General features: G+C 27.3%; 1 protein-coding gene and 1 long non-coding RNA gene across 2 annotated transcripts; one reads left to right on the plus strand and one right to left on the minus strand.

The window, feature by feature from the left end:
• The first annotated feature begins 8,028 nt into the window (after positions 1–8,028).
• On the plus strand, positions 8,029–8,520 carry LOC135927439 (uncharacterized). Its single transcript, XR_010572088.1, has 4 exons — positions 8,029–8,111; positions 8,156–8,233; positions 8,274–8,369; positions 8,414–8,520. It is a non-coding gene; the product is annotated as an uncharacterized LOC135927439 (long non-coding RNA).
• Positions 8,521–10,462: 1,942 nt separating this feature from the next.
• On the minus strand, positions 10,463–14,921 carry LOC135926764 (uncharacterized). The gene is made up of 4 exons (XM_065462696.1): positions 14,792–14,921; positions 12,741–12,803; positions 12,194–12,514; positions 10,463–10,818 (listed from the first exon to the last, which is right to left on the minus strand). The coding sequence occupies exons 1-4, from the start codon at positions 14,919–14,921 to the stop codon at positions 10,463–10,465; spliced, it is 870 nt and encodes a 289-aa protein (XP_065318768.1).
• Positions 14,922–15,105: the final 184 nt, after the last annotated feature.

Raw genomic sequence — 15,105 nt, forward strand, 5'->3', positions numbered from 1 at the left:
AATTATATTCTAGAATATCGTATGTAATTGGAAAATTTTTGGAAGATTTAGAAGTATAAGTGGTAATACTGTTTTTTATTGATAAATCATCAACGATCAGGCAAATTTTTATATTTAATCATCTTTATTTTAGATTCTATGAACCTTAAATCTCAATACTGATAGCAATCATAAAGACTTACACTAATTATTTAAACTTAAAATCAGCCACCACCCACCTTTAAAGTAATTAACTTATACTGCAGTTCTTGGGCATATGCTCTTTTTCTGCCCCGCTCTTTTTCTTAAAGCCTATTGACGTCTGTAACATTTTTCGAAATGTTGCGCGTACAAGTCAGGGTTGCCAGGTCAAAATTTTCAAATTGCGGAAGAAATTTGGTATTATGCGGGAGAAATATAAAAATTGCGGTAGAAATATAAAAATTGCTAAAAATAATTTTTAGGCCGGGATTTTGAATTGACTTAATTATCCGCCTATTATTTTTTATAATAAGTTTATATAAATACAAAGTCGGTAACTATTTTTCAAAATAAAATCTTGATTTATTTAAAATAAATTATATTTATAAAAAAAAACCAACGATCTTTTTTAAATATAAAAAAATGTAAACAAAATAAAATTTTATAAAAATAAACGATTTTAATATTACAATTAAAAATATATTTTATGCGAATATCCCGCAAAACGACCGCAATTGGAAATCTACCGTGTGTGTATAACATTATAGGGATAGGCGCTTAATTATCACGTATCACGATTAAATACATAATAAGGTACTCTAAAAAATAAGAAATAATACAGTGGCAACTACAGTTGCGGCAATTGTAATGACTTATCTTCTAGTACAACATTCGCAAAGATACTTATCATCACAATATTAGTAGAATCTTTTTCCCATAATATTTAACGACTCTAATATAAATGAAAACTATACTTGTAGAACAAAAATGAGCAAGGCTATCATCAATGTTTTAGGGCCTAAATTAATGAGGTTAATTCTTGACGATTTGAAAGATGGGCATACATATGCCCTTGATCCTCCGCTATTTCAACAAAATTAAAGTCGTTTCAATAAAATTATTAAATTTTTTCCCCTCAAATAGTGAAAAATCAAAAGACATAGCTAACCATATAATGGTAAATATAGCAGATTCGAGATTATCAATAAATTGCATGTCAGCTTTCTGATCTGATAATTAAAATAATAGGTGGAGTGAATTTGGTAAAAACAGATATTTACAGAATTGAGTCAGCACAATGTTGGTTGCGATATGTTCCTAATACCCGCCATCGATAGAATTTTAAAATTTTATAAACCTTTAAAAAAAAAATTCTTAAATATAGATTATAAAAGCTGTCCTAACATTTTGAAAATTTTTTTCAATAATGAATGGCAGAGGTGTATTTAGGAATGATTTCACATGTAGGAAATCTACTACATGCTGTTAATGTGTAGTTGCAATCAGAAGAATCTTAATAAAGATTCACAAAATTATGCTGAAGATGTGTAATAATTGACAATAGATTTTATAGCGCCATTACTAAAACTTAATTATATTTTATTTGAGATTTAAATAATAGAACTAAATGTTTACCGTCGTTATTGAGATATTTATAAAATTCCTGGCATGACATATTATATATTTGTTTAACCATTAGCTCGGCCTCTAATCTTGTTAAAGCAATCCGATTTCTCTCCTTTTTCCAGGCAGTCCTCATCAGACTAAAAATGCCCTCGGATGAGACATTAGAATGAGGTAAGGAGAAGACATACTCGCATATTTTTTCCAAGCATGAGGATTTATCGTTATTACGAAAAAATTCTACCTATTTCTCCTCTGCTTTTAGACCATCTAACTTTTAGTATTTTGGCGAATCATAAAAAATAGAGAGAATTACAATCTCCTCAAACAAGACATCAATGTCTTTCGGTATTTTTAATATATTATTAAATTATAAAAACCATCAATTGATGGTTTCTGTTCCAAGGTCATAATATTTATACATTTGTAAATAGAATTATTAAAATCAAATTTTGATTGTAAATATTCTAAAATTGTCTTAATAAAAATATCTGCATCATTTAAAAATGTATTAATTAGAGTATTATTTGAACATTCTAATATAATATTTTTAGCAATAGCGCCATAAAATTTATTATCAATTTTTAACTGTAGAGATTGTCAAAAAAGAAAACTAAAAAAAATAGAAATGACAAAAATAATAAAAATAACTATCAACATTAATCATAAAACATTAACAAAATACGCAGACAACCCAAACTGGCAAAAATCTAAATATAAAAATAACTTACTGAAATTAAAAAATCGCAAAGAAACGTCAATAATACTAATTCTCACTCAATCTAAAAAATGTGATACTTTTTGGTTTTTTTTTATAAACTTTTATTATTTTTAATATCCAAAATTAATTACTTAAAAGAAAATGGGTTTACAAATTTAAGCATAAAAAAATAATAATCATTTCAATAAGTTTTTCATAAAAAAATTAATGAGTAATAAAAATCATTTTTCATAAAAACGTTAAAAATATCACAAAAATCAAAGTTGAGATGATTGACATTCAAATATAAAAAAAAATACATTATAATTTACGACAGAGATCATAGGCGTAGCCAGGGAGGGGCAAGGGGAAATCCCCCCCCCCTTCAGATATTTATAACTTTTTGTGAATATCATTTTAAGCTAATAGTAATTTTTACCAATATAGCGAATTATATATTTTACAGAAAACTATAAAATATTGATAAGAATATCCGAAAATATCTTTTAAAGACATTGTGGGATAAATAATATGAAGACTAATTTTTAATATTTTATTTAAAATTAATAGATGACGTTAAATAATTGAATGAAAATTGTTGCTATATTTATTATCAAGAGCATTGACTAGTAAAATTTGTTAAAATATTAACTGTAATATATTCTCTAACTGTCAAATATGCCTGTAAAAGTGGAATTTTACCGAGTATTTTGAAACTAATTCTATATAATAGAGGAATATCAACTATATGCCTACTTACTTTTTCTAAATAAATTTCTTATACTTGTTTGGAATAAATTATTACCATGTTGTTATATTAATGTATATACAAGTAATTTATTATATTTTATATAAACTGATGAAAATATATTTCATATTTGTTCCAGGCTTATTTTTTTATTAAAAATAACCTACTATCTTGTAAAAATATTTTATGACTATATATAGATTAAGGCAAATGTGGGCCGAAGGCCCGCCCAAAAGGGGGTCTGGGTGCAAAGCCCTCAGTAATTTTTAAATCACCCCCCCCCTTAGGAAAATTCTACCTACGCCTATGGTAGAATCAGAGCTGTAGCATGATTTTGTGAATCTTTTTTAATAAAGAATATTTTGATTGCAACAAAATATTAACTACATGAAGTAGATTTCCTACATGTGAAACGAATCCCAAATATACTTCTGCCATTTCATACTCGAAAAAAACTTTTCAAAATTTTAGGACAGCTTTTAAAATTTACTATTTAAGAAGTATTTTTTTAAGTTTGTAAAATTTTAAAATTCTATCGTTGGCAGGTATTAATGACAACCACCTAATAGGTATATATCGCAACAACTCACACCATTCCAAGTCAGACCACTTCACCAACTCTTTTAATTCATTAACTCTTTTAGTTGATGAACTAAATTCGTTAAAACATTTCATCACAATTATTTCGACATCCACAGATAGTACATTCATTGACTTCTTGTAAGAATTATGTAGTATATGGCATATACAGCCAATTGGTATTAATTCATTATCGTGCTGCTTCAATTCGGTAACTTTAGTTTTTGCCAAAATTTAAGGCATTATCAGCACAGAAAGCTGACATGCAAATTATTGATAACCCTGAATCAGCTCTATTTACTATTATGTGTGTGGCTAGCTACATTGTTAAATTTTTCACTATCCGAGGAAAAATTTTTAACAGTTTTATTGAAATGCTCTTATTCTTGTTGAAATAGCGAAGGATCGAGGGAAATGTTTTAATATTTCCCTTATTAGATATATCTGTTATAATTGCATATGGATGCCCATCTTTCAAATAGTCTAGAATTGACCTCTAGGATTCAGGTACTAAATCACTTGTGATAGCCTTGCTCATTTTTGTTCTGCCATAAGTAAGGTTTGCACTTATATTGGAATCGTTAAATATCATGAGAAAAGGATTCGACCCACATTGTGATGATATAGCTCTTTGAATGTTGAACTACATGATAGATGTATACAATTTCCGCAAATGTAGTTGCATCTGTATTATTTATTATTTTTGAGAATATTTTTGTATTGCAATCGATGTTGATATACTATTATTGGACAAAATAAAACAGGATAGAAAGAAATTTACAAACTAGACATGTTTTTCGAATAAATATTTAAAATTTATTTAAAAATATAAAAATAATCAATTAATGTCTCTCAAAATTATTAATTATATATTAAAAACGTTAAAATAATTTTAAAAAAAATTGCGGTAGATTTCCAATTGCGGTAGTTTTGGAGGAGAGAGAGGTCTGCGTGTAAACTAAAAAATTGCTGGAGTCTCCCGCTGATGGGGGTAGACATGGCAACCCTGGTACAAGTACGTGCTGCTTGCCCACAAACATGTAGAGGGCTCCTCATAATTTAACTTTACACCCCAATTAACTTATGTTCCAATTAGATGGAAATGAGGAAAACCTAGCGTAGCTCTGTTGTTTATTCAACGTCAGAAGACATATGCGATATATATCACGGATCACGGAATTTTATTAATCAATTTTTCCAATGTTCCATTCTATTTTTATATATAATATCTATAAATAATATTTTATTAATTTATTACATTTCCTTCAAAAATTTTAAAGTTAGATTTCTTCAATAAACCTCTTTGTAGGTTTACGGTTTCTTGATGAGCAACGTAATGTGGTATTTGTATTTGCTTCATTCACTGGCACAACCATTTCTGTAACTTCCAAAGAACTTTCATGATTTGGAATAACTAACAATTTCTTAACTGATCTGCATGCTTCCGTAATGTTTTCCCGGAAGTTTCAACAATATAAGAATAAAGTCCTATTTTTTCTTTAATTATTCCCTCTCCAACCATTGGTATTTTCATTATTTAACCATACAGGTTGTGAAATTTCAAATTCTCTTTCCTTTGAATGTAAATTATGATGATGGCTTTGTCTATCATTGGCCTTTACTATTTCGTGTTCAGCATTTAGTCGGATCCAATCCAGACTTGTTTTCAATTTCCTCCCAAACATAATTTTGGCAGGAGATCTCCTTGTGGAGCTATGCTCTTCCAATCGGTAGGTTGTTAAAACCTGTGTCATAGCTTCTTCGGGATCGCTAATTGAATCTCTCGTCGCATAATACCGACCTTTCAAAGTTCGTACGTAGAGTACGTTCAGCTAATCCATTAGTTTTTGGATGATAGGGTACCGAACGTATATGACGTATGTTATTTAAATCACAATACCTATGGAACTCCCCAGATAAGAAATGTGGTCCATTGTTTGACACAATGTACTTGGGTATTCCAAACCTAGCAAACCATTTTTTTAGTCGTTTTATCATAGCATCAGCAGAGGTTTTCTGCATTAGATCAACTTCTAACCATTTGGGGTAGGAATCGACACCAATAAGCCCATATCGCGAATCTACTGGTCCAGCAAAATCAATATAGATTCGCTCCCAAGATTCCTTACCAACAGTCCAAGAATATAGAGGTACTTATTGAATACTAGGTCTATTTTTTTGGAATCCAGAGCCTATTATGATAAAAAATTTTATATCAACATCACATCTGGGGCACCAACAAAACAATCTAAAAAGATTTCATTATATTTTCCCCAGGATATCCCCGGTGAATCATTCCTAACACTGCATTTCTTAATTTATTAGGAATAACCAATCTCCCATTCTATTCTATAATATCACGATCGACAGAAAGCTCTTCCCATCGATTATAAAAATTAACTATTTTTTTATCTTTATGACGATCAAAGTTTCGCCAACTTTGCTGAATATGTATTGCTACTTTTTTAAATATTAAATCTTGCTTCGACTCTTTTCGTATAATATTTTTTTTCAATTGCTTATCATCCAAATTAAAACTTCGAATATCCAAGGCATGTTTAGAATCTTGATTCTCTTCTGTGTTTAATATCGGAAGCCTTGATAATGCGTCGGCGATTACATTTTTATTACCATATCTATATTCTATTGTAAAATCATAAGAAGCCATTTTCCAGGCCCAACTATCAAACGATTATTAGAAATTTTAGGTAAATCGCGTTTCTCCCCAAATAATCGCTCTAATGGTTTATGACCAGTTTGAAGCAGTGGCGTAGCTACGGGGGGGTTTCGGGTTTGGACCCCCCCCCCCCAGAGCAATTAATTTTTTTTTTAGAATATTCGTTTAAAAGACTCAAAAGTTGACTTTATATCAAATAAATACCATGAATATTTATATTTTTCTGGTTTTGATGTTTGTGGAAGGATATTATTACTTTTAATTTAAAATATATATATATAAATTATTCTGTATATTATTTTAAAGTCATTGATAATAATCTATTAATTTTAATAATATATTATTGATGCATTTTTAAAAAAATATTTATTATAAATTATCCAAGATATGGTTCGAAAATAATAATATGAAATAAAAAAGTGCATAATCTACCCCTCCCCCCCCCCCCCTCAGAGCAATTTTTTTAGATTATTCGTTCAAAAGATTCAAAAGTGACTTTATATCAAATAAATACCATGAATATTTATATTTTTCTGGTTTTGATGTTTGTGGAAGGATATTATTACTTTTATATATATAAAAATTATTCTGTATATTATTTTAAAGTCATTGATAATAATCTAATAAATTATAATAATATATTATTTATGCATATTTAAAAAAATATTTATTATAAATTATCCAAGATATGGTTCGAAAATAATAATATGAAATAAAAAAGTGCATAATCTGCCCCCCCCTCAGAGCAATTTTTTTTTAGATTATTCGTTCAAAAGACTCAAAAGTGACTTTATATCAAATAAATACCATGAATATTTATATTTTTCTGGTTTTGATGTTTGTGGAAGGATATTATTACTTTTATATATATAAAAATTATTCTGTATATTATTTTAAAGTCATTGATAATAATCTAATAAATTATAATAATATATTATTTATGCATATTTAAAAAAATATTTATTATAATTTATCGAAGATATGGTTCGAAAATAATAATATGAAATAAAATAGTGCATAATCTACTTTATCATGCTTTTGAGGTTAAAAAATATTTAATCCAGTGTACTATTTAATATCTTATGCATTATAGGCTCTATTGAAAATAATAAGAATGATGTAAATACACCAGGTCAAAATAACATTTAATATAAAAAATATTTAAAATTAATAGCTAACTATTTTTATTTTAGAATTTAAAATTAAACACCTAGTCATAGTTTTAACTAAATTAAAATTGCCAGTACAAACCACTTTGGGTAATTTATTATTTTTAATAATTTTGGCTAACCAAAATATTTTGACATTTATAAGATATACCCAAACGTAGGAGGGAAGAAAATGATCTTGATACACTCATTTATATACCCAAAGACCATATAAAATATCACTACCTAGTACAAGTAATATAATCTATTAAGATTTAAATATTTTTTATTATAGATTTAGATATATCAAGTATTACATTTTATAAAAATGATGATAGTCAACAAAATGAACACACCAAATCACTAATTAATATAGAAAATCAAAATTTTAATGATGAACTTGATACCATAAGCAACAATTTACTAACCCACATCAGGTATTTTATAATGACCTTATTTAAATGAATCACTAATTAATATAGAAAATCAAAATTTTAATGATGAACTTGATATCATAAGCAACAATTTACCACTCACCTCAGGTATTTTATGAACTTATATGACCTTATTTAAATGTATTCATTTAAATTTTAGAAATACCTAGATACTCTATAAAAAATTATGATAAAAATAAGCTAAATACACTTGATCACTTCAAATCTCTACCTAGTAAAAGTAATGTTAACTATTACCTTTAAATATTTATATCATAATTTTAGGTATATCAAGTATCACATTGAAGAAGAATGATAGTAGTCAACAAAATATTATAGGCTGTATCAATTTAGAATTTAAAGGTTATCTAATATGTTGTTTTATTTTAATTTATTTTTATAGGAATATCTCAATTAATATTCACACCAAGGGGTAAAAAAAATAGTGATAACAAACAAAAAAATACACTAAGTCACAACAAATCACTATCTAATAAATGTAATGTAATCAATTACTTATTAATATTTACATTAAAATTTTAGATATATCTAAAAAATCTAGGGAGAATTTAAATGGAAATGAAGTTCCACTCATGTCAGGTATTAGTCTTATTTAAATTATATTTATTTAAAATCTTAGCAATTCCCACATACTCCAGAAAACTAAAGAATAATAGACAACCAATTATACTAGATCATTTAGAACCATCACCTAATACAAGTGATATAGTCCATTACTTTATACTTATAATAATCAAAAGTTGGTTCCAAAGCTAACATGTCATCTATGATTATTAGCCTAGGTTTCTCAATATTAATTTTAAACATCTATCATATATTGGTAAAAAAATTTTGCCAACACAATTTTGATTTTTTCACTTTGAAGGATATCGACTTAAATTTACAGTTTAAAAAAAACATTTATTTTTTAATCTATATTTTTAATGTGTTTACTAATTATAAAATATATCATTTATAATTAAGGCAATATAATATTTATAATAAAGCAATTTATATGTGTAATACTAATATTTATAATTAAGGCAATATAATATTTATAATTAAAGCAATATAATATTTATAATTAAAGCTATATAATATTTATAATTAAAGCAATATAATATTTATAATTAAATCAATATAATATTTATATTTTAAATAATCGCTTTTTATTTGTAAATAACTTCTAAAAGTATAATAAAATGAAACGTATATCAATAAAATTTGTAATGTGTTATTTTAATTAAAATTATGTCAATGTGTTATTTTAATTAAAATTAGTGGTTAATGGCTCAATTTTAGCCGATATGGCTAACTCAATATATTAGCCAGAAAATTTTGCTCAAATTGTGTCAATGTGTTATTTTAATTAAAATTATGTCAATGTGTTATTTTAATTAAAATTAGTGGTTAATGGCTCAATTTTAGCCGATATGGCTAACTCAATATATTAGCCAGAAAATTTTGCTCATGGAGATACAAGTTTTATATTATTCAAGAAATCTCTAGGCTTTAATATTTTTTGGCAAAAATATTGAGTTAGCTGTTTATAAAAATCAGCTCAAGTCGAGCCGTTTAACAACACTAATTAAAATAATTAATAATTCTAGGACTTTTATATTATAAGAAAAACCAACATGATTTTTAAGATAAACCCGGCCGAAGGCCGGAGCAAAAGGCCTGAAGGCCCGTTAAAGGGGGTCTATGTGGACCCCCTCTAAGGAAAATTCCTAGCTTCGCCACTGGTTTGAAGTAATAAATTTTCTACCATAAATAAATGAATGAAAATTTTCAATACCAAATAAAAGTGCTCGAGCTTCTTTATCAATCAGAGCGTAGTGTTTCTCTGATTCTAATAAAGTACGTGACGCGAACGAAATAGTTTTGTCCTTCCGTCTACAAATTGATGTAGCAACACAGCCCCTAATCCTGAATCAGATGCGTCGCATTCCAAAATTATAGGCAACTGCGCATTATAAGGAATTAACGTTTCCTCCGATGACAATAATTTATTAACCTCATCGAAGGAATTTTGTTCATCTTTCGACCACCGCCAAGGTACTTTCACGCTCGTTAATCTATGTAATAGCGCCGCTTTACAATGTAGATTACGAATAAAACGTTCATGTTAATTCATGAGTCCTAGAAAAGATCTAAGTTGTTGTATATTTTTAGATTTTGGTGCATTTCGGATAGCCTTCACCTTTTCTGGATTAGGATGTATACCGAATTTATCAATAATCACCCCTAAAAATGAAACCGATTTTTGTAGAAATCTCACTTTTGTCAATTTCGCCTTAAGACCTGCTGTCTGTAATCTGTCTATAACTATTCGCAAATTATTTATGTGCTCATCATCATTTCGACCAGAAATAATTACGTCATCTAAGTAGACACCAGTCATTTGGCAATCTTTTAGCAACTCATCCATATATCTTTGGAATATAGTAGGTGCACTTGCCAATCCAGCAATCGTCGATAACCGAAATAGTCCTTATGAGTCACTATCGTTAGTAATTCCTGAGATTCCGAATCTACTTCCATCTGTAAATACGCATCTTTCAGAGCTATCACGGTAAATTTATCACCACCTTAGATTTTCTCTAACAAATCGTCTAAAGTAGGAATAACATGAGGGTCATACAATAAACTTGGACTGAGTGTAACATTGAAATCAGCACAAATTCGAATATCGCCATTACTCTTGCCTACATTTACGGTTGGCGTTGACCACTGTACCCTAGGTATAGTCGAATCAATCTTTTCAATAATTCCTGCAGCCACTAATCGGTCTAATTCCATTTCAATTGCTTTGCGAAGTGGAAATTGTAGCCCACGGGCTGGAAACGATCTCGGTACAGCGGTATCCTTTAAATATATTCGCACTGCAAAATCACGTATATGTCCCATCTTATCATCAAAAATTTCTTGATTACACTGTGTTTCGACTTGATTTTTTGAGAGAAAATAAAATAAACATGTTTTAAGACAGTTTTTTATGCATATTCTAAATCCGCTGTCAGTTTTTTTCTAGCACGTCAGGTTTTTTATTTATTTTAGGTTAAAGTGGCCAAAAATGTCATTTTTAGCACTTTTTGAAGGTTTATAACTTCGGTTCTAATGATCCCTACAACTAAAAAAATATCTTAATTTTTGCAGCAAACCTTCCTTATTATCATTATACATTTTTTTTATAAAGTTCTTACTCAATTTTTAAACAACCTATATTTTTTAAATTTACCTTTATTTATTTTTTAATATAGCTTACATTTAATATATTTATTTATTGTGGCTTTCGTTCTCAAAAAAAATTAATGAAAGAAATTAAATGTTTATGAAAAATTAAGCGCGAAAAAAAAATTATCCTTTCTTCCTACTCGTTATTTAGCATTATTATTTATTGCCCATACTACGGGTTCAATGTACTCCATTGGAAAATCATATATTTTGATATAAATTGATTAAAAAAACAAATATTCTTAAATACATCTAAAAAAGATAAATATTAATAAAAAATATGAAAATACCAATTATTGCATTTTAAATAAATTTTGCTTCGAAAATGCTCAATTCAAAAAAAGTAGAAATTAAAAAAGTGGGTACAGATATCTGATTTTGGTATAAATTGATCATAAATGCATAAAATATTACTAAATACAACTAAAAAGAATAAATATTACCTTAATTTTGCTTCAAAAATGCTTTATGCAGAGAAAATTCAATAAAAGTGTACAAATTAAAAAGTTCGAAAATATCTGTACGTCGACTTTTTTAATTTATAGATTTTGGTTGAATTTTCATGGCATAGAGTACTTTTGAAATATAATTAGAATTAATATATAATCTTGAGCATATTTGAAGCAAAATTATATAAAATTTATCTTCTAAAGTTAATAATTTTGATAGTAATTTAAATTCAAAACTTAAGACCCCCAAAACGAAATTCTTTACCATTTATCTCAAAAACCAATCGTTAAAAAATTATAAAAATTAAAAAATTTATAAAGAAATATAAGTTTAACACTATCACCAATTTTCAGAGATTTTTATTCGATACTTTTTAAAATATATCCGTATAAAGACCTAAATTTTACCATTTTTGAGATTTCGAAAAGTTGTCTTTATACAGTAATATTTTAAAAACTTGACGTGTAGGGAAAATTTGGAAAACGGATTCGAACTCAGCGTCAAATTCTGCACCAAAGTTTTTATTTTCTTCTCCCATTTTTCTTGTCACACAGTGTTATTAATCAAATCTCGAATTTTAGAATCTAGTGTTATGCAACATTTTTATTTTTCAATAGTGTTGATCAAATTGCGTACTTGTTTCCTGACGAGGCATTTCTAAATTGGCTATAATCCATGGGAAAGAGGCACCCCAGTTGTATTCTTTAACCACTGGTAAGGTCCTTGTCTGTGATCCAATCTTAACATTGACTTGGGTCTCGCCCTTAACGTCTAACGGATGATCATCATATGCAGTCAATAGACTGGTTGGCCTAATTTTTGGTCGTCCAATACTTGTCCATATATCAATTCCTATCAATGACGCTTGTGCACCAGTGTCAAAATCAAATTCAACATCTAACCCATTTATCTCTGCAGTTAGTTTTGCTCGATTCTCTCGATTTTGTTGAATCTTCTCTATATTAATGAATAGAATCACTTGATGACACTCTTATATAATTTAAATTCTTTGATTTACAGCAAACTGCAAAATGTCCAATTTTTTTACATTTATTATATGCTGCATTTGTAGCTGGACATCTCACTTCTCGGTTATGAATAAAACCACATTTATAACATTTAAGTTTATTGTAATCTTTATCATTATTATATTTGTATTTATTACTTTATCAAATGTATATACTTGACTTTATTATAGCCCTATATCCCGGGGCGTCGCTAGCCTTTACAATCTCAGGAGGCTCAACTAAAAAATTTTTATGGGGGGCGTTTATAATTTACTAACTCTAAATAATTATTCTGAATGTCATTTATTATATTTTGCATGCAAAATAAACTAGCATATAAATCATTAAAATAATACAAGACATTTCTAAAATAATAATTTTTAATACAAAAGCTATTTATTACAGTATAAAATATTTTCGATTGTTGATATAAAAAAATTTTGCGTCTAAAGAATTATAAATGATAAAAAAGGTTAATTAATTCATAAAAATATGCCTCAATCAATAATGGTTTTTAAAAACTACATAATATAATATAATATTAGCAACTTACATTGACAAAAGGTCATGAAACTAATATAACTCTCTATTACCATTTTAGACAATGTTTTATAGAATGGACTAATAATAAAAAATTTATAGACCTTACCAAATAAACAATTCTTGAAGAAGAGAATATAAACCACCAATCCAAATCATAAAACTATATGGTGGTTAGAACTTACTCTTAGATGACATGATGGAAGCTAGATAAGTAATCGAGAAAATTATTGTATGATATTAAATTTCTAAAAGATTATCTTCCATTTTTAATGATATATAAACGACTACACAGTTGACCATTATTGCTTATCTAAAATATGCGATCATATGCTCTCAGCAGCTGTAGTAATAATCTTAAATTACATAACCACACAAATAATAGATGCTGGTTAATTTGCAGTCCTAGCCATGACACTCACGATGGTAACCCATATCAGAATCTATTCTGTTAGATAAATTGATAAAACAAAAACACTAAAAACCTTTAGAAGAAATTATGCAAATATATTGAAGCCTTGAGTTATTTACATGGCAAAAATGCTATATTAGAAATGAAACATTTTGTAACTACAAAATAAGAACCAGAGTGATATTATGAAAGCAATTAAGATTTTATATATTATTGTCGCACCATCTCTAGTTGGTATATTATATCTTAAAATAATAGTAGTTTGTAATAATATTAAAAATATATTCGTATTAAAAATTTAAGAAGAAAAAAATAGCTTCCTAAAAACACGTAAAAAAGAGAATAATAGATATCTAATTTATTACATCCATTGTGGGATGAATAATAATACGCTTAATTTTAATTATATTAAAAAATAAATAGATGGCGTTAAATATTAGTAAGCAAATTGTTACTTATATTTATTATCAAAAGCATTTATTAGTAGAATTTTAAAATAATAATTGTAATATATTATATATCTGTCAGATACGTCTGTAAAAGTGGCATTTTACCTAATATTTTATAAAAAATATATATAATAGAGGATTATAAACTATATGTCTACTTACTTTTTATATATAAATCTCTTATACTTATTTGGATTTGGACCTTGAAAATAATTTTAGGAAGAGACATGATAATTAAATTTAAAAATCAATAATATAGTTGATTAGTGATTCTCGGCTAAAATATTAAATTATTAATTTTCAATTAATAAATAATTATATTTATTAGGGTTATATAATAATTTAAATAATAAAAGTCAATTAAGCTTTAACTGTTAATGCTAAATTAATATTTAGTGAGTGATATTGTTATATCTTTAACATAGAATTTGATTGCAAGCTGACATAGTATAATTTATATGTAATAATCTAATCTAATAATTAAAATAGTATTCATTTAATAAAAATTAAGATAGTCATATTAATTTTTTAATAAAATTAAATCTAAATATTACTCAATAGAATTATAAAATAAATTACTTAGAGGGCAATTAAAAACATTTATTTTTAGCTCAAGGGGATATTAAGGAGCCATTAAATAAAAATTTTTGCTTCATGGGGCTATTCAAACTTTTCAGGGGGCTCGAGCCCCTGCGCCCCCTAGCGACGCCACTGCCTTTATAAAATGCAGTCGTTTTAATTGGAAGTTTATAATTAATATTATTTCTTTTGTTATTATCATGTATCTTATTAACAACAGACATATTTTTATTTGCCATATCTTTACCTGCTCGCTCTGAAGCTAATTCCAGATCAAAAATAAATTGGAAAGTCAATACATTATTATCTCTATCAAGACGGTCGGGATATAGAGCTCTAAGATCTCTTTCCAATCCCGGTATTTCCATGCCAACCATAAACTGTACACGTAAACGCTCGTCAATACCATTAAGATATTAAGATATGACAACGCTTGCCAATTGTTCTAATTTTATCTGCAAATTTAGTTATGGTTTCAGTTGTTCTCAGTAATCTAACGAAATCAAATTTAGAAGCAAAAGCTGTTGACGTCGGTTTAAATAATTTAAAACATATTGACTT

This window comes from Gordionus sp. m RMFG-2023, chromosome 3 (assembly GCF_954871325.1).
Source record: "Gordionus sp. m RMFG-2023 chromosome 3, tfGorSpeb1-WG-v2, whole genome shotgun sequence".
NCBI lineage: Eukaryota > Metazoa > Nematomorpha > Gordioida > Chordodea > Parachordodidae > Gordionus > Gordionus sp. m RMFG-2023.

What these genes read in the sequence shown, in the direction of transcription:
- LOC135926764 (XM_065462696.1), bottom strand. Translation starts at nt 14,921, where the DNA reads ATGGTTGGCATGGAAATACCGGGATTGGAAAGAGATCTTAGAGCTCTA. An exon ending in TAGGGCTATAATAAAGTCAA is followed by an intron (nt 12,515 to 12,740) that starts GTATATACATTT and finishes TCATTAATATAG; the next exon opens with AGAAGATTCAACAAAATCGA. An exon ending in AATGCCTCGTCAGGAAACAA is followed by an intron (nt 10,819 to 12,193) that starts GTACGCAATTTG and finishes CAAAAAATCAAG; the next exon opens with TCGAAACACAGTGTAATCAA.